General features: G+C 66.1%; 1 protein-coding gene across 2 annotated transcripts; it reads left to right on the top strand.

Moving 5' to 3' along the window:
- The first annotated feature begins 1202 nt into the window (after positions 1–1202).
- On the top strand, positions 1203–16539 carry INF2 (inverted formin 2). Of its 2 annotated transcripts, XM_090265624.1 has the most exons (23): positions 1203–1304; positions 2578–2977; positions 4023–4138; positions 4208–4367; positions 4777–4810; positions 5628–5769; positions 6344–6485; positions 6603–7349; positions 7670–7815; positions 7897–7958; positions 8538–8640; positions 8730–8815; positions 9228–9328; positions 9885–9955; positions 10030–10137; positions 10339–10409; positions 10946–11066; positions 11425–11589; positions 11706–11808; positions 11975–12136; positions 12613–13242; positions 13642–13698; positions 16333–16539. In XM_090265624.1, the coding sequence occupies exons 1-22, from the start codon at positions 1218–1220 to the stop codon at positions 13695–13697; spliced, it is 3813 nt and encodes a 1270-aa protein (XP_090121750.1). In that variant the 5' UTR covers positions 1203–1217; the 3' UTR covers position 13698; positions 16333–16539. The 2 variants fall into 2 exon arrangements, with proteins under 2 accessions (XP_090121750.1, XP_090121751.1); XM_090265625.1 differs by lacking the exons at positions 1203–1304; positions 13642–13698.
- Positions 16540–17617: the final 1078 nt, after the last annotated feature.

The raw sequence follows: 17617 nt of genomic DNA, 5'->3' as shown, positions 1-17617 counted from the left end.
CCTTCCTGTTCTGTCCCTCAGCACGTGCCCCCTGCAGCCCCCGTGGCACAGCAGAGATTGAGGATCAGCCTCCAGCCCTGCCCTCCAGAGGCCTGGGCCAGGCAGGAGAGCCAGGGAGCTTTGCTGTTTTGTTACGTGTCTGTGTGTCAGCGGTCACTACATACATGTAACCATGTATATGCATATAACCAACATAGAATGTGTATGCACATTGCATTATGTATGTTCATAGGTTAAGCTATATTGAAAAGGGCAGGGCCCTGGTGGGGGGGGTGTGGCTGGGGAGGCTGGGCAGCCCACAAAACGTGTGGCGGCTTGGGGAGCATGTTTGACTTTCCCTGGTGGTCCGGGCTGGGAGTGGGGACACAATTTTGGAAGCCACCAGTTACTGATCAGGCCTGGCCGCTGCTGCCAGCTGCCCCTGGAGATGAGGGACTGACTTCCTGCGGGTCCGGCAGGGGTGGCTGCTTCCTGGGCAGGTTGTGGGTCACAGTCCTGTCTTTATGTGTGGTCTGGCCTCTGTCCTTTTCTGTGTTCAGGGTGTCACCCTGAAAGCCAGCTGGAACACTTCTAGGGAGACATGCTTGGCCCAGGACCTGACCGGGGGCGTCACAGTGGGAGAAAAGCTGCCCCCACCTCAGCCACTGTGGCCCCAGCTGAGCTCCTGACCTGGCTGGACAGGCCCTCCACATGGGACGCCAGCCAGTGGGGCCCTGTGCCCATTCGCTGCCCCACACGGTGCTCAGGGAGCCTGGCCAGCCTAGGACCCTTGTGGACAGATGGGACGGGTCACCTCCCTCCCTACAGACCACAGGGCCCTGTAAAGAGGGTCTTTCTGGGATTTAGCCCATGGCCCCAGGGACAGGGCACTGGGCAGCGCGGAGCAGGTCTAGGCGATGCTGGCTGTCCCTGAGATGTGGTTTTTCTGCATCCAGGGACCCCTGGGGCTTTTGTTCGGATTTGGGAGGCCCGAGGCCTGGCCTGGGAGAGTTCTGGCTCTGTCCGCTCAGCCTGTGCCAGAGAGGAACAGGGACTTGAGCCAATGGGGGCGGGGCGGGGAGGGTCAGCTCTGGGCGCCTCTTTAGGCAGCAGCACCCAGGGGGGACCAGTGTGACGCAGAGACCGGCCTGCTCTGTTCTGCACAGTGCTGGGAGCCGAGGCTGCCCGGGAGGGGCCGGGGCGGCAGCAGGCAGCCAGGGAGCTCAGCGGGCCTAGCGATGAGGAGCCAGGAGGGCGTGAGGGGCGTCCCCAGGCGGGGCCTGGAATGGGTGGGCAGGGGCAGCCGGAAGGTCTTGCGCATCTGGGTGAGTAGACGGTGCAGGGCTGAGAGTGCCCGGCCCGGGGTGGGGGTGGGGTGAAGCCATGGAGTCCCTGGGAGAGGGCTCTCCACTGACCACGGCTAATGCGGGCCCCGCGGCGGGGTGAGGAGCACCCTGACTCCCCGCTTGCTGCCTGCACCCGCTGCCTGTCAGGGTGCTCCCAGCAGACTAAGTCAGGGGTGCAGGTGAGGAAACAGGCTCAAACAGGCCAGTAACTTGACTTCTTCCCCTCAGCCAGGCTGCTCCTGGGAGGACCCCAGAGGTCCAGAAGGGCAGTTGGCCGGGTGGAGGGGTGAGGGGCTGGCTTCCTGGCGCGGACCCACAGCCACCAGGGCGCTACTGACGTGCCCCGCGGCCTCAAGCTGATCTCTGCTCCCCGCAGGCCCAGGATTGGGCACTGCAGCTTGAGGGAAGATGCCCAAGACCCTCCCTCCCCAAGACAGAGTGCACTGGGGCCTCCAGGAGGGGGACAGGCACCCAGACTCTCATCCCCCTCAACCTGTCTCCTGTGTGACCTCAGATGGCCCCTGAAGAGTGAAGCTGAGCCGCCTCACCAGCTGCAGGGCTCCCCCAGGGTCCAGTCCTACTGGCTCTGCCATTTCCAACTCCGGGCAGCAGGCACGGGATGGGGCGTCTCTGGGTGCACTTCCTCCATTTCCTCCCCTGTAGAGTGGGGTGCATGCTGCCTGCCTTTGGGGGCAGGGGGCTGAGGCCAGGCCCTGGGCGCAGGCACAGTGGCAGCGGCGCCCCACCTTGTCCCTCGGGTTCCCTCCCAGCACTGCACACTACCCTTCTCAGATGCTAAATATAAGGCCAGACCAGGCCATGCCAGTGGAGCATGGGCTGCCCCTGAACTTCGGGGCTGTCCCCAGGGGCTGTGGCTGGGGACAGCATCACTGCCAAGGGCCCCAGGAAGGGCTTGGTGGATGTGGCAATGACCTGTGGGGTGACATCCTGAGGGCGTCGTGCCTGTTGCAGCAGAATCCACATAAGCCTTTACCTGCCGACGGCCTGGGTGCACCCTGTTCTGCACCTGCACACAGGTCGACAAGTGGGGGTCCACGGAGGCCAGGATCTGGCCTGGCTGCTCCTCCACAGGGCCTTGGTCTTGCCCAGAATGGGGTGGACATTGGGCATGGCCCTTGAGCCAGCCCCCCCCACACACTCATGCACTTTGGGGAGCTCTGTGGATCCGTTTGGCAGGTGGGGAGACCTTGGCAGTGCCTTGGCTGACCCCCACCTCACTCTGGCCCCGCAGTTCGGCAAGATGTCGGTGAAGGAGGGGGCGCAGCGCAAGTGGGCGGCACTGAAGGAGAAGCTGGGGCCGCAGGACTCAGACCCCACGGAGGCAAACCTGGAGAATGCGGACCCCGAGCTGTGCATCCGGCTGCTGCAGATGCCGTCGGTGGTCAACTACTCCGGCCTGCGCAAGCGGCTGGAGGGCAGCGATGGCAGCTGGATGGTGCAGTTCCTGGAGCAGGGCGGCCTGGACCTGCTGCTCGAGGCCCTGGCGCGCCTGTCAGGCCGCGGTGTGGCCCGCATCGCTGACGCCCTGCTGCAGCTCACCTGCATCAGCTGCGTGCGCGCCGTCATGAACTCGCAGCAGGGCATGGAGTACATCCTTAGCACCCCAGCCTACGTGCGCCAGCTCTCCCAGGGTGAGCCACACAGGGCACCAGAAGCGGGAGGTGCAGACTGGCAGACCATAGCCACTCAGCAGGAGACTCAAGGCATTGGTGCAGTCAAGGAGGGCTTCTTAGAGGAGGCACCAATTACCTCTTTGCCCCACATCTGAGAACCCCCAGGTCACCTCAGAGCCCTGGTCCCTCCACCAGCTGTACCTAATTGTCCCTTCTGTCCTGTGACTTTGCCCCAATTCTCTACACAGCCCTCTGCTGATTTAGACCCCACCCCTTCCCTGGAGGTCTCAGACCTCCAGGCCCCCAACCACACTCCTCCCACCCACCCTGTCCCCTGCTCCTGCCACCTGGGGGCTTCTCAAACTGCAGGCCCCACTCTACCCCTCCACCTCAGGCGGCTCTGCTCTATGTATCTGCAAAGTCCTGCTCCCCCTTTAAGTTCCAGCTCAATGTCACCTGCTCCAGGAGGTCTCCCTAGGCAGCCCCAGAGTTAGTCCTCGACCCTCGGGAAAGACCACAGGTGGCTCTGGGTAGGCGGCGGTCACTGAGTGTCCCTTGCCGCCAGGCTGTGCAGCTCCATGGCAGTTGCTGAGTCCCTTGCGTTTGGGGCTCCTGGGGTGGGCAGTGCCTGTACAGGTGAGTGAGGTGGCAGTCACCTCATTGCCGTCTGACCCCGTCCATGCCCATCTCTAGAGTCCTTTGTCACCTGCTCTCAGCAGCGCCAGGCTAGGGACACCCCTCAAGCTTTCCCAGCCCGGGGGGTGAGGCGGGAGGCAGCTGGCACCTGATACGGAGAAGACCCAGGCTTAGCCCAGGGCAGGCGTGCTGATGGGGCCTCTCAGAACTCAGGAGGGTCAGCCCCAGCCTCGACGGCCTGCCCCTGAGGTCCAGGAGGTGGGTCTGCACTTCTGGGGGTGGGGGTCAGCCCCTGTGTGAGCATCGGGATACACAGCACCCCAGTGTTCGCCTATTGCCCACTTTCCTAACCAAAGTGGGGGAAGGGCTGAGGGGAGGCCTGGCCTGTGTGCCTGGGCCCCGCTGAGCCACGCCCGGCCCCTGACAGCTCTGGACACACCCAACGTGATGGTCAAGAAGCAGGTGTTTGAGCTGCTGGCCGCCCTGTGCATCTACTGCCCCGCCGGCCATGCCCTGGCGCTGGACGCCCTGGACCACTACAAGGTGAGCAGCGGGGGGTGGGGGTGGGGGGGTGGGGCCCGGGGTGCACGCTGACCCCTGCCCGCCCCGCAGACGGTGTGCAGCCAGCAGTACCGCTTCAGCGTCGTCATGACAGAGCTGTCCAGCAGCGACAACGTGCCCTACGTGGCCACCCTGCTCAGCGTGGTCAACGCCATCATCCTGGGCCCCGAGGACCTGCGCACCCGCACCCAGCTGCGCGGGGAGTTCATCGGTCAGCCTGGCCTGCGCTGCACCCCAGGGAGATGCCCTGAGCCCCCACCCTGTCTCGACTAGCCCCCAGCCCCAAAGGAAGGCTCTGTCCCAGGCCTTGGAGGCTCCTGCCCCCACCTGCTTCCTTCTGTGGACGGGACTCTCAGTGCGAGACAGGATCCTGACCCCCCAGTTTTGGCCCCCCCAAGTTGTGACAGTGAGCGTTTGACGGGTACCACCGTCTGTCCAGCGAGATGTGTCCCCTTGAGCCGCGTGTCCGTGGTGTCCGGGGGGAATGGCGGAACCCCTCCCTCTCCACGGTCTGGGTGTCTGGAGTGAGCCCGGGGAGGGTTTCAGAAGGAGCAAGTGACCCGAGGACCAGGGCTGCCAGGAGCAGCCCCCGTCCGCTGACTCCGTCTGTTCCTCCCCAGGGCTGCAGCTGCTGGATGTCCTGACGCGGCTCCGGTGAGTTCCCACCCGCTGCGCCTGGGGCCTGGCTCACCTCCCCCGTGGGTCCCAAGCAACCCCTCCAAGTAGGCAGGGGGTTGCCGAGTCCCAACCAGAACCCAGCCCCCACTCCCGAGCCCTGCTGGAAAGGCTGCTCTGGTAGTTCCGCCCCAGGGGCTTGGCAGCAGTCCCTAAACGAGGGTTGCCAGGTGCAGTGCAGCAGGCACTTAAACCGGGTTGCAGACCGAGAACGCTGTGGTCGAAGGCTACCCCAGATGTCACATGGGATATACTTACGGAAGCAACCATTCCTTGCTTATCTGAAATTCAAATGTAACTAGGTACTTGGGAACCCACATAGCTGAGAACCCCCATTCGAGGCCTCATCAGGAACATTCTCCCAGGTGTCATCTTGGGGTGGGAGGACCCCAGGAGGAAGAGGCGAGGCTGGTGTGACTGGTGCTGAACTGGCCTCCAGCAAAGGTCTTGGGGGGCCGAGAGGGGCTGCCTGCTGCTGAGGGTGCAGCTCATGGGCCAGGCTGAGATGACCAGCAGGTCCTAGACCCAGTGAACACTCAAGCTCCTACTGCTGTGGCAGAAGCCCTGCCCTTCCATGGTGACCCCATCCCCTTCAGGGTGGTCTTGGGGCCACCCCCTCAGCGCCTGTCCTGTGAGCCACTGCTCCTAACCAGAGAGGCCAGCCCCACTGACCTCAGCTGCCTCTTGGCTACGTGGCCACGTGCCAGCCACAGGCCCTGCGCAGGGGTATCTGTGTGTCCGTCCAGGGTGGGGGAGGCTGGTGGGAGCTCCAGGTGACCGCCTGGCCCCGTCACAGGGACCTGGAGGACGCGGACCTGCTGATACAGCTGGAGGCCTTTGAGGAGGCCAAGGCAGAGGATGAGGAGGAGCTGCTGCAGGTCTGTGGGGGCATCGACATGAACAGCCACCAGGAGGTCTTCGCATCCCTGTTCCACAAGGTAGGCCGCAGGCGGGACAACTGGAGCCCACTCAGGGAACAGCAGGGGCCAGGGTTGGAGAGGGGCAGGGCCGGGAGCGGGCCGCCCCCAGGTCCCAGGACCCCGAGGACACGGTCCCAAGCCTGCCCAGCACTGGCTGTGCAGCCCAGGACCCCAGCAGGATGGCCACCATCAGGATAACCAGGGGGACTTCAGCACCAGTGGGAGGCCGGGAGGCTGCGCTCTGGTCCAGCTCTGGCCTCACTGGCTGCAACAGCCTGTCCTTTCCTGAAGGCAGCGGTTCTCCAACCCGGGCAGGTGTCCCCAGGGGCCTCCAGAAGCACCTGGATACTTTCAGGTCATTACAAGCAGACAGGGATGCTGCTCCATGTCTCACAGAGCCCGGGGTGGCCCCCACCCAGAGAGCTAGCAGCCCCAGCGTCCCCAGTGTCCCCGAGGACCCCGACACAGGCTCATCACCAGGCCCCTGAGAGGCACAGAGAGCTCGTGGGGTGGACGCTTCTGACCAAGGGGTCAGCGGCTGCAGCGCCCCCCAGGAGGGGATGGCCACAAACCGCATGCCCCCCACCGCCAGGTCAGCTGCTCCCCGGCGTCCGCCCAGCTGCTGTCGGTGCTGCAGGGCCTCCTGCACCTGGAGCCCGGCCTCCGCTCCGGCCAGCTGCTCTGGGAGGCCCTGGAGACCGTGGTCAGTCGGGCCGTGCTCCTGGCCAGCGACGGTGAGCGGCCCCTGACCCCTGGGCTCTGAGACCATGGGGGTGGGCGCCCTTCCTGGACCCCTGCCTGCCCCTGGGCCACGCCTCTCCCTCTGCCTTGACCCGCCCGTCCTGCCCCAGCCCAGGAATGCACCCTGGAAGAGATGGTCCAGCGGCTCACGTCCATCAAGGGGCGGCCCCGCCCCAGCTCCCTGGACAAGGCCCACAAAGGCATCCAGGCCGACCTAGGCCAGAGTCAGGGTGGCAGCGCCCCACAGAACACCAGCACCCCAAAGGCGGGTGCGAAGGGCCAGTGGTCGCTGGCAACCCCAGATGCCCTGCATGCTGTCAGCGCCCAGAGCAGCGAGACGGCTGCCCTGCCTGCAGCCCCGGACCAGCGGGCGCACACCCCTCCCCTGCTGGCACCCACCCTCGCCGGCTCCACTGCTGCGCCCCCTCCCCCACCTCCACCCCCTCCACCCCCACCCCTGCCAGGCCCAGGGGCCTCGTTCCTACCACCTCCACCTCCACCCCCACCCCTGCCAGGCCCAGGGGCCTCGTTCCTACCACCTCCACCTCCACCCCCACCCCTGCCAGGCCCAGGGGCCTCGTTCCCCCCACCCCCTCCACCACCCCCATTGCCTGGCCCTAGTGGGACCCCACCCCCTGCACCTCCACCACCCCCGGGCCTGGGGTGCCCGCCCCCACCCCCACCCCTGCCAGGCACCTCAGGCCCTGCAGTGGCAGGTGGTGTGGAGGAAATCATTGTGGCCCAAGTGGACCACAGCCTGGGCTCCACCTGGGTCCCCAGCCACCGGCAGGTGCACCCACCCACACTGCGCATGAAGAAGCTGAACTGGCAGAAGCTGCCATCCCACGTGGCCCAAGGTGAGGACCCTGATCCCCACAGGTGACTTCCCGAGGGGGAGGGGCAGCTGGCACCTGCAGCATTTGGGGCCAGAGAAGTCTGTCCCTGCTCTGCGCTCAGCTCCTGTTTGGTCTGGAGCAGAGGACAGGAACAGGTCAAAGGTCACCTGCAAGAACCCGTTTCTCCCACACACCCCAGAGGCTGGGGGCTGTGCCTGAGGCACAGCCCAGAGCCTTGGGTGCTTGTCAACCTGGGGGCCAGGGTGCTAGCCTGGCAGGTGGCCTGCAGCCCGGGCAGGGGCGTGGCCGGGCAGGCGTGAGCCTGAGGCTCCTCCCCGCAGAGCACAGCTCCATGTGGGCCTCGATGAGCAGCCTGGGGGCCGCGGTGGTGGAGCCCGACTTCTCCAGCATCGAGCAGCTCTTCTCCTTCCCCGTGGCCAAGCCCAAGGAGCCAGCGACGGCCCCGGCCCGGAAGGAGCCCAAGGAGGTGCGGCCTGGGCCTGGGTTTAGGGGGGCCCCTTCCCTGCGCTGCCCTCCAGGTGCCAGCTAATGGCAGAGTGTTTTTCAGATCACTTTCCTGGACTCAAAGAAGAGCCTGAACCTCAACATCTTTCTGAAGCAGTTCAAGTGGTGAGTTCGAGGCTCAAGGAGGGAGCTCTCTTCCTCGGTGGCCATGGGGACCCAGCCTCCCCAGCTGTTTACCTTGTGTTCCGGAGCACCCTCTGCAGGCTGCCCCTGGGAAGTGCATATCCTGTCTCAGGTCAGACAGTGGGGTCGTAGCCACAGATTGTCCCAGCTGGGGGCCCTGGAGACCCCCAGTCCAGACTCCCTGGGGAAACAGACCCTGAGAGCACCTGGGAACCCCCCTCAGGCCACAGGCAGGCAGTTGCCAAGCCAGGGTGAGGAGCTGGCCCACTTCCTGGGCCCCAGGGCAGCCTGCCGGTGTCGCCCACTGGGTGCTACCACACCGCCCGCCTGTGTGCTGAGCAGCCCCCCGTGAGGAGGGAGAGGGTGCTCTGGCCAGCAGGCGCGGGCTCTTCAGCCCCAGCCTCACTGCTATGGGACCTAGCAGGGGGCTCCCCTTCCTATGGGGCTGGGAGGAGCCCCTGGTATGACCAGCAGAGGGGTCCTGGGCCAAGGGCTGCCCCCACATCCTCGGCAGGGCCCCTCCCACCTCTACTCACCCCTGACTGTCCTCACACCCTCCAGCTCCAATGAGGAGGTCACTGCAATGATCCGGGCAGGGGACACCACCAAGTTTGATGTGGAGGTGCTCAAGCAGCTCCTCAAGCTCCTGCCCGAGAAGCACGAGGTCAGCGGGCATGCCAGCCGCCGCCCTGCGGGGAAGGAGGGGGGCGGGGGGGCGGGGCCAGGGTCCCACATGTGGGCCTCCTCCCACAGATCGAAAACCTGCGCTCGTTCACGGAGGACCAGGCCAAGCTGGCCAGCGCGGACCAGTTCTACCTGCTGCTGCTGGGCGTCCCCTGGTGAGTCCTCCACCAGCTTGGGGGGCGCCAGGGCAGGCAGGAGCCGAGCCCAGGCTGGAGGCAGAGTGGGGCACGTGACCACCCGGCTCCCTCCCCACCTCACTCACGCACTCCAGCCATGGGGCCTCTCGAAGGGCCTGGGTGGTGGACGGTGGACAGGGCCCCTGTGTCCTCCCAAAGGGACCCCCCGCCCAGGACCCGCTCGTTCTCTTGAGAAGGGGTACCCCACAGGGAGGCAGTCGGGCATCCTCAGCGCCAGGTGCTAGTCTGACCAGCCTCTTCCTGGGCCCCACCCCACCGGCTGACCCTGCCTCGGGGGCCCGGCCCACAGTGTGACTTTGAGCAGGGACGGGCAGGGGACCCCAGCTCTGTGCTGCTGGCCCCAGGCCCTGACTGCCAGCTCTGCTGTCAGCTACCGGCTGCGGGTTGACTGCATGCTGCTGTGTGAGCACACGGCTGTCGTCCTGGACATGGTGCGACCCAAGGCCCAGCTGGTGCTCGCCGCCTGCGAAAGTGAGTGGGGCCCAGAGGGGGCAGCTCGGGGGTGGGGGGGGTGGGCGGGGCCATCCGGCTCCTGTAGCCCAGCATTGAGACCGTCCCAAAGAACGCCCTTGGGTGCTGGCCATCCTCGCCTCAGACCACTGCAGCACATGTGTGCTGGTACATGCAGATACATGGAGACAGACACACATGTGCATATGGACTCAGAGATATACATGCACACAGACACACCACACACACGTGCGCACACACCACTACCTCTGAGTGAGGAGTGGGCAGGGACTCGCTGCAGCCGTGGCAGCAGTACAGACGGACAGTCTGGCCACCACGGGGCAGCTCACTTCCCCTGGGGACACAGCAGTGGACATCCACTCCCGTCCTGGTGACAGAGCTAGGAGACACCCTCCCTGAAGCCCCACAGGACGGCTAGCTGAGGATCGGGGAAGCCACAGGTTCTGGAGGGGTCCATGAGCACGGGGTGGGAACCGGCCCCCAGAGCCCCACACTCATCCGGGGGGTGGGGGGCCTTGCCGCCCGTGCACCCTGCCCTGAGCCCGCCATCCCGCAGGCCTGCTCTCCAGCCGCCGGCTGCCCGTCTTCTGCCAGCTTATCCTGAGAATCGGGAACTTCCTCAACTATGTGAGTGGCTGTGCCTGCCCCCCGGCCCCCAGTCGGGGGGCAGGAGACTCACTCCCGTCCCTTGCCCCCTGCAGGGCAGCCACACGGGGGACGCAGACGGCTTTAAGATCAGCACGCTGCTGAAGCTCACGGAGACCAAGTCCCAGCAGGGCCGGGTCACGCTTCTGCACCACATGCTGGAGGTGGGTGGCACCCGGCATGTCCCCGGCCCCTCTCGGGAGCCCCCATTCAGGCTCCACCTTTCCTGCCCCTACCTCCCACTCCTGTCCAGGTCCCAGGGAAGGGGCATGGCCCTGAGCTGCCAGGGGCAGGGTGTGGGTTGGGGGAGGGGTCAGGTGCAGCAGGGGGCGGGGCTCAGGCTCCCTGGACACGTGCTGTTGCAGGAGGTGGAGAAGAGCCACCCGGACCTCCTGCAGCTGCCCCAGGACCTGGAGCGGCCCTCCCAGGCAGCAGGGTAGGTGCCACCCGCCCGAGCCAGGCCCCTCCTCAGGCCCCGCCAGGAAGGTGGCCGGACCAGCTGGGGCTCACGGCTGCAGTCCAACCCCAGGTCCACCAGGAGCTGCTGCCCGCTTGGGACAGGACCTCGTGTCCACCAGGGCCCATCCCCGTGGGACTCAGAGGAGGGACCTGAAGCCTAGACAGGGCAGGGGCTGGTCTCCCACAGCCTCTCTGAAGGGTAGCCTGTGAGCCAGGCTGTGCCACCTGAGGCCCAGGAACAGGGGCCACATCTGGGGGGCAGCGGGGCGGGTCACACAGCCGGGAGGGAGCGCTCTGAGTCGGCAGCCCTCCCAGGTCCGTTGCTATAGAAGCGTCTCTGGTCTGAACACTGCAGGCCTAGCGCCTGCCATGTGGGGGCCCCTTACCCCACACCACTCGGCCCCAAAGCTCCGATGTGCTTCTGGCACCTGTGGACGTGCAGGGCAAGGGCTCCCCACCCCAGTCCAGCAAGGCTGGACGCCTGCTGTCGCCTGACCCCGCCTGGCCTTATAGGATCAACCTCGAGATCATCCACTCAGAGTCCAGCAGCAACCTGAAGAGGCTCCTGGAGATGGAGCGGAAGGTGGCGTCCTCCACCCCCGAGGTGCAGGAGCAGTACGCCCAGCGCCTGCAGGCAAGTGCCGGCAGCAGGCTCAGGGGTCTTCACGGAGCTGGGCGCGGTCTCCAGGGAGGCTCCCCCTCCGGTGTCTCCCAGGCCTGGGCGGGGCAGTGAGTGTGGGGAGGAGAGATGCAGGGGAGGGACCCCACAGCAGGCGGCCCCAGTTCCGAGGCAGGCCGTGCGAGCATGGACCCTCCCCTGCCGCTGGGGCTGCAGCACCCAGAGCCCCGGGCCGGCACCGGGACCCGTGTCTGCAGGCCTGTGCGGGCACCATCACCCCTGCAGCCATGGACCCTGCTCGGGGCTGCCTCCCGGTGACAGCAGTAGCTCTGCTGTGGGACCTCAGGGTAGTGACCATGCCCCATGCCCCCAGGCCTGCGTCGTGGCCTCACAGGAGCTGGAGGAGGTATTCCAGGCCATCGAGCAGAAGAAGCTGGAGCTGGCCAGCTACCTGTGCGAGGACGCGCACCAGCTCTCCGTGGAGGACACTTTCAGCACCATGAAGGCCTTCCGGGACCTCTTCATCCGCGCCCTGAAGGTGGGCTGGGGCGAAAGGCCGGTGTGGGCTCCCACAGCCCTTGGCTGTCCGTGGGTGGGACAGGCACGTGCAGGTGACTGAGGGCTGGGGTCACCGGCTCCCTGTCTGCCCCGCAGGAGAACAAGGACCGGCAGGAACAGGTGGCCAAGGCTGAGAGGAGGAAGCGGCAGCTGGCAGAGGAGGAGGCCCGGAGGCCGCAGGGCGGGGACGGGAAGCCTGGTGAGGCCTGGCGGGAGCATGGGGCCGGGGAGTCTGTCCAGACCATGGCCACTGCCCTCCCTCCTCAGCTTGCAGGGCTCCCCTGCTATGGGTCATCTCTCCAGGCCACTTGGTGGGCTCTGGGGACTCCGTGAGCTCTGTCCCTGAGGGTCCTGGGGCTTCTCAGTCAGGAAAGGAGACAGGAAGCAGGAGGAGGTGTGTGTCATCGACGCTCTGCTGGCCGACATCAGGAAAGGCTTCCAGCTTCGGAAGACAGCCCGGGGCCGAGGGGACACCGGAGGGGGCAGCAGGGCGGCCGCCGCAGACCCCCGGAGGGACACGGCGCCTGGTGAGACCCTCACCCACCTCGTCACACTCCCCTTGGTGCCATCCCCTCCCTGTGCTGTCCTTTTGGCCTAGCACCTCCCTCCGGGAAGCCCTCCCTGATCACCCCCACTGCCCCATGATGGGGCACTACTGTGAGGCAGGGTTAAGAGGCCACTTGCCCTGACAATGCTGCCACGTCTCTGCTGGTGTGACAGCCGTCGGTCCAGCTCCAGGGCAGCAGGAGAAATGTGGCCAGAGGACCCACTGACAGAGGCCCCTGGGGTTCAGATCCCCTGTGGACAGACCACGGATGCTGAGCTGGGCCTGCCCTGTGGGAACCCACGTTTGGCAGCCACCAGGGAAGGCTCCTGGGGCAGGGGGGGCATTCACAGAGAAGCGAAGATGTGGGGAGGCTCCCACTCGGGCTTATCCTGAGAAGGTGCCATCAGAATGGCTTGGGGGTGCCCTACCCCTAACCCACACATACTCCGTCCACAGCGGCCTCCAGGGCCCCGGCGGGAGGCACCACCTCTGGACCTGGTCTTGACACAGTAGTAGCCGGGGAGCCCCAGGACTGTGACCTCGTGACTGCCAGCACCCGAAGCCCGAAGCCCCCTGGAGACCTGCCGGAGGAGGCCGGCCCTGGGCCCCAGGAGAGGCGATCCTCCTGGTATGTTGATGCCAGCGACTTCCTATGCACGGAGGACCCTCTGAGCCCCCAGCCCTCTGCAGGGGCCTGGCCGGTGATGCTGGGGGACGCTCAGGCCCTGAAGCCCCTCCAGTTCTCCAGTGACAAGCCCCCCGAGGCCCTGGGGTCGAGCCAGGATGCTGAGGCCCCCGCAGCCCCCCAGGGCGTCTGCCAAGCTGAAGTTGACAGCACAGGAGAGGGGCTGGAAGACACGGCTGCCCGTGGCCAGGGAGCCAGCCTTCCCGCCGCAGGCCCTGGCAGGGACAGGGACCAGGAGGGCTCCGCCCCAGACTCTGCTCTGGACACGTCCCTGGACAGGTCCTTCTCTGAGGATTCAGTGACCGACTCTTCAGGGTCCGGCACCCTCCCCAGGGCCCAGGGCCGCGCCTCGAAGGGTACAGGCAGGCGAAGGAAGAAGCGCCCGACACGGATCCAGGAAGGTAATGTGGGGCCCCTCCTGTCCCTCTTGCCCTAGAGTAGGACCTGGGTGGGCAAGTCACAAAGGGCTTGGGCTCTGGCGTGTGCCCAGGCTCGTCTGTGCCAACGAGGGCCCTGAGCCCCGCCCTGCAGCCTGCAGTGCCCCCTCCCCCGAGAGTGGGTGACTCCCAGGGTGTCTCAGCAGTGCCTCTGCCCGGGGAGGGGTGGCTTGGGGGGCCACTGCCCCCATGGCAGCACCCTAACCCACAAACTCCTGCCCACATGGCCCGCAGCAGGGAGGATGCCCGGCTGATGAGCTGGGCAAGCCATAGCTTGGCTCAGCGCCCACGCAGCCCCAGCTCTGCGTCCACGGTGCTCGGCCGTGATCCGCGGTTGAGTGCGTTTCTTTTATTTGAAAGCAGAGGTTACCCCTGACTCTGACGATAGTAAAACAAAAAGATTCTGTGTGATCCAGTAAGGTAGGTCCGCAGGCTGGCGCTCGGCACTAACAGTGGCGGTGGTGGTGGCCTGCCCGGCCCTCCCCGTCACTAACCCTGCTTCCCCGCAGCCCGCCTGGGCTCAGCAAGCGCCCGCCTCCTGCGCCGCTTTTGGTGGGTGCGCCTGGCCCGCCGGCCCTGCCCTCTCCGGGGGCGCAGCAGCCTAGCCTTGCTTAGCTGGTGGGTGCCGCTGTGCCAGCTGCAACCTCAGAGCTGCCCGCTGGCCTGGGTGTCCCCCAGGAACAGGGATCCGGGGGGCGGGGGGCAGTTGGCCTCCTGGGCCTGGCAGGACAGGCTGAGGTTGCCCCACCCCTAACCCTGCCTAACCCTGGGCTTTATGCACCCCACATGGCCCCCAGGTGACACCTCCACTCTGGGTCTGTCCACAGGGCACACCCCAGCTATCCTCTGGCCCTGGTGCCGGCCACTCGTGTCCACGGGGAGGCCGTGAGGGACAGGGATGGTCTCAAGCACAGGCTGCCAGAGACAAGCAGGCTGCATGCACCCCCCTTTGGGGGTCTGCAGCACCGTCTCCCTGGAGGCCGGGTCCTGGAGACAGTGTGTGGGTCTGTGGACATGCAGGAGCCCCCCGGACCCCCACCCCCCACTGTGGGCATGACCGGCCCTGTCTTTCATGTGGCCCAGGAGGCTCACGGACACAACCCCACGGAAAGGCTGGGTCCTTTCTGTGCTCCGGCCTATGCTGAGGCGGGGCACCTGGTGCAGGGAACCCCTGCCTGCCTGATCGAGGGTGCAGGGCCACCTGTCCCCCACGTGCCTCCAGCCGTGCTCAGGCCACCCAGTGTCCGGGCTCCATGCCGGAGCTTTGTGCCATGACTGGGCCGGGGCTCAGGACCCAGGGCTGAGAGGTGAGGTCAGGCAGGTGCCAGCAGTGGGAGCAGGGGTGAAATCGAGTGACCGCTCCTTACAATCTGTTCCCACTGCCACACCCCCCTGACCCCAGCGCTGGCCCTGGCCACATCCCAAGCTTGGCTCTGGTGTTACGTACCCAGGTGCCTTTTCGCGGGTGCGTCCCTGGGGGGCCAAGAGTTGGCCTTGTGCCTCCGCTGCTGGCTCTGGCGGTGGGGGGCCATGTGGTCTGCGGGTGTGGGGCTGGCAGCCACGTGTGCCCATTGTCCGGTGAAGGGTCAGTGTGCACAGTGTGGGTCTGTGCTGCCCCCGTCACTGCGGGCCACGCGTGGGCCATCCACGGGCGTGAGGGTTCGCTGCACCCTCCCTGGCTCAGGGCAGGAGGAAGGAATCCCACTTCCTGGTGGCCCAGCTTTTTATTTGGAAAAGCTTTAACCTGAGAGATTTGTAAGGAGATTAAAATGAATACCACCTGCCCTTCACCCTGGAATGGGCAGAACTTGCCAAATGGAGCAAAATTGTTCACATTTGGTGCCCTGTCCCCCGACTAAACTGAACGTCCTCACAGTCACTTCTACACATCATGGCACTCAGGCCCGGGTTTTCTCCTGGACACAAGGCCGTTGTCCCGGGACAGCCGGGCAGTGACAGTCCCCTGCAGCCAGGTGTCCTGGCCACACCCTGGCCTCTGTCGCTCTGACGTTGAGATCGTGGAGACACCTTCACTCTGGGTGTGTCCTGCCCCCCCCGCCCCTCCCATCATGGTGGCATTTGGGGCAGGATTTGTACACTCGTGACATGCCCTGCCCCAGTGTCTCGGGGCAGGCTTGGGGCTGTTTGTCCCTTGCCTAGTGAGAGACGCTGACAGCTGGGGCGGGGGTGATGCCAGGGACCCCTGTGGCCGGCCCGGGGCCGTGATGCTAAGTAGTGAGTGCACAGCTTGTGGGTGGCGCCAGGTGACCCCCACCTGGCCTGGCAGCTGCGAAGCACTGACATCTCTTCTCCATTCCTCCCACACACTCCTCCTCGCGTGATCCCGTGAGCCATCACAGTTGCCCACGGCGTCGCTCCCTGGCCCATGCCACCTCCTCTGACCCCTCCCTCCACTGCCCTGTCCCCCTGCCTCACCCTGGCCACTTGTCCTGGCACCCTGCAGTGGGACATGCACCAACACCATGTCAGGGAGCTCCGACCGTCTGTTTCTGCCACCCTGGCCCTGTCTTCTGAGTGACAGCTCTCAAGCCAGAGGCTGCCCAAGACCCCCACGGACAGCACCCAGCTCCGGGGCGGCCATGGGGGCGGAGCATTGGGGGCAACGGGGAGCAAGGGCGCTGGACGGGCAGGGCCAGCGGGGGAGGCGTGCCAGGGGCAGGGTGTGGTGCCAGTGGCTGCCAGGCCGGGGCCCAGGGGCCCTCAGGCTCCCGCTGGAGAGAGAGGGCAGAGGGGCCTAGCCAAGGACCAGTGCAGAAGCAGCTGGCAGAGCTGCAGGGAGAGGAGGGGGCGTTGAGGACCAGAGTGCAGCCTGGGTCTGAGACACAGGCGTGAGGCGAAGGACCACCCCCCAACCTCAGGTGAAACCCAGCCCAAACAGGTGGACAGGCGCCTGCTGCCTGGGAGAGGGCCTGGGGTGGAGTGGGCCAGGGACGGGTGACGGGACAGCTAGGACCTGGGGACCCAGACCCTGGCTCCCTGGCGCTGCCCCCAGCAAGGCCGTTCCTGACCGTCATTTCTTGTCCCTGTCCACAGGCCTCAGGCCCAAGCCCAAAGCCAAGTGACAGAACCCCCGTGGCGGCCTCCACTTGGCAGTGGGCCCTGACATGCTGAGCAGAGGAGCGACCAGGCCCAGGCTGGGACCAGGCCCTGGGAACCCCCCCAACTCCGTGCCTTACTCAGCCAGGGCCTCAGGCCTCCCGGAGCGTTTGGGGGCGTCGTAGCCAGGATCCCAACAAGCACCTGCACGCCCCCAGCCCTCCTGTCTGCCTCCCACGGCTGAGGCAGCCCCTGCATGCACAGAGTGCCCGTCTGCCCACGGGGGGCTCTAGTGGCTGCATTCCCCGGCCTCTAAGCTTGCACCCACTTCCCAGTGACCTGGCACCCAGATCCTTCTGGAGACAGCCCCTTACAGACCCCTCCCCCAAAGCCATGGAAGCCAGGTATAGCTGGAGACCCCGCTGCCCCCCCCCACCTGGGCTCCAGTTCCTGTTGCCCAGTTCTGCCTCCCACCCTGCTCAGCTGGGCTGGAACCGTGATTTTAACCAAAAGACTGTCTCTGCTGTTCTGTGCTGCCGTGGGTGGGGGTAGGCGGGCACTGCTGTGGGCAGGACCGAGTCCCCCTGCTCAACAGAGGCATGGGGGGCCTGTGGAGTGGGTCCCCCTCCCATGCGTCCTGCCCTGCGGGTGGGAAGTGCCTGCCTGGCTGCCACACCAGGCCTGCCCACCTGCAGCCAGGACCCTGCCCCTTGTCTACAGAACTACAGGCAGCTGCCCAGGGTGGGCTTGCCCCTCCAGGCAGAGGGGATACTGCCCAGGGCCACCACCTCTCTGGATCCCCGTGAGGGGCAGCCTGCCTGTGCCCAGGAGCGGCCTAGGCAGAAGCTGGAGGGCTGGACTAATGAGTCAGCGAGCCAGCCTGGCGCCAGCAGCGTGCTGTGCGGGGGCCACGGGGCCCGTGGCGGGGCCTGCTCCTTGTGACAGCTCATGCGGTGGGGTGGATGCTAGCTCAGCAGGCAGGTGGCCGGGGAAGGGGGTACATATGACGGGCAGGGCAGCCCTCTGGGGGTGCTGCTCATCCTGGAGCTGCCCATCAGACGTGACGGCAGCAGGTTTACAAGGTTATGAAGTTTCCACCGCGGTCCAGTTTTATGATATTTCCCTCACCTGCAGGAAGATCCCTCCCCACCCCCACCCGCGTCTTCCCCAACACCTCCCTGACCCTATCCCTGCATCTGCTTTGTGTGGGAGTCACACTGGCTTCTTCCACTCTGCGTGCCCCCGTCGTGGGGGGGTCAGCACTGCGGAGCTGCACACAGCC

The sequence above is a fragment of the Furipterus horrens genome, unplaced genomic scaffold (assembly GCF_987537825.1).
Source record: "Furipterus horrens unplaced genomic scaffold, mFurHor1.1.pri manual_scaffold_21, whole genome shotgun sequence".
Lineage (NCBI taxonomy): Eukaryota > Metazoa > Chordata > Mammalia > Chiroptera > Furipteridae > Furipterus > Furipterus horrens.
This window is presented reverse-complemented; position numbering and strand designations above follow the sequence as displayed.

Excerpts from the sequence above, each read along its gene's own strand:
- INF2 (XM_090265624.1), top strand. The coding sequence starts at position 1,218 with ATGAGGAGCCAGGAGGGCGTGAGGGGCGTCCCCAGGCGGGGCCTGGAA. Across the intron at positions 7,350-7,669 it reads GCCATCCCACGTGGCCCAAG|AGCACAGCTCCATGTGGGCC; the intron begins GTGAGGACCCTG and ends TCCTCCCCGCAG. Across the intron at positions 7,959-8,537 it reads TTTCTGAAGCAGTTCAAGTG|CTCCAATGAGGAGGTCACTG; the intron begins GTGAGTTCGAGG and ends CACACCCTCCAG.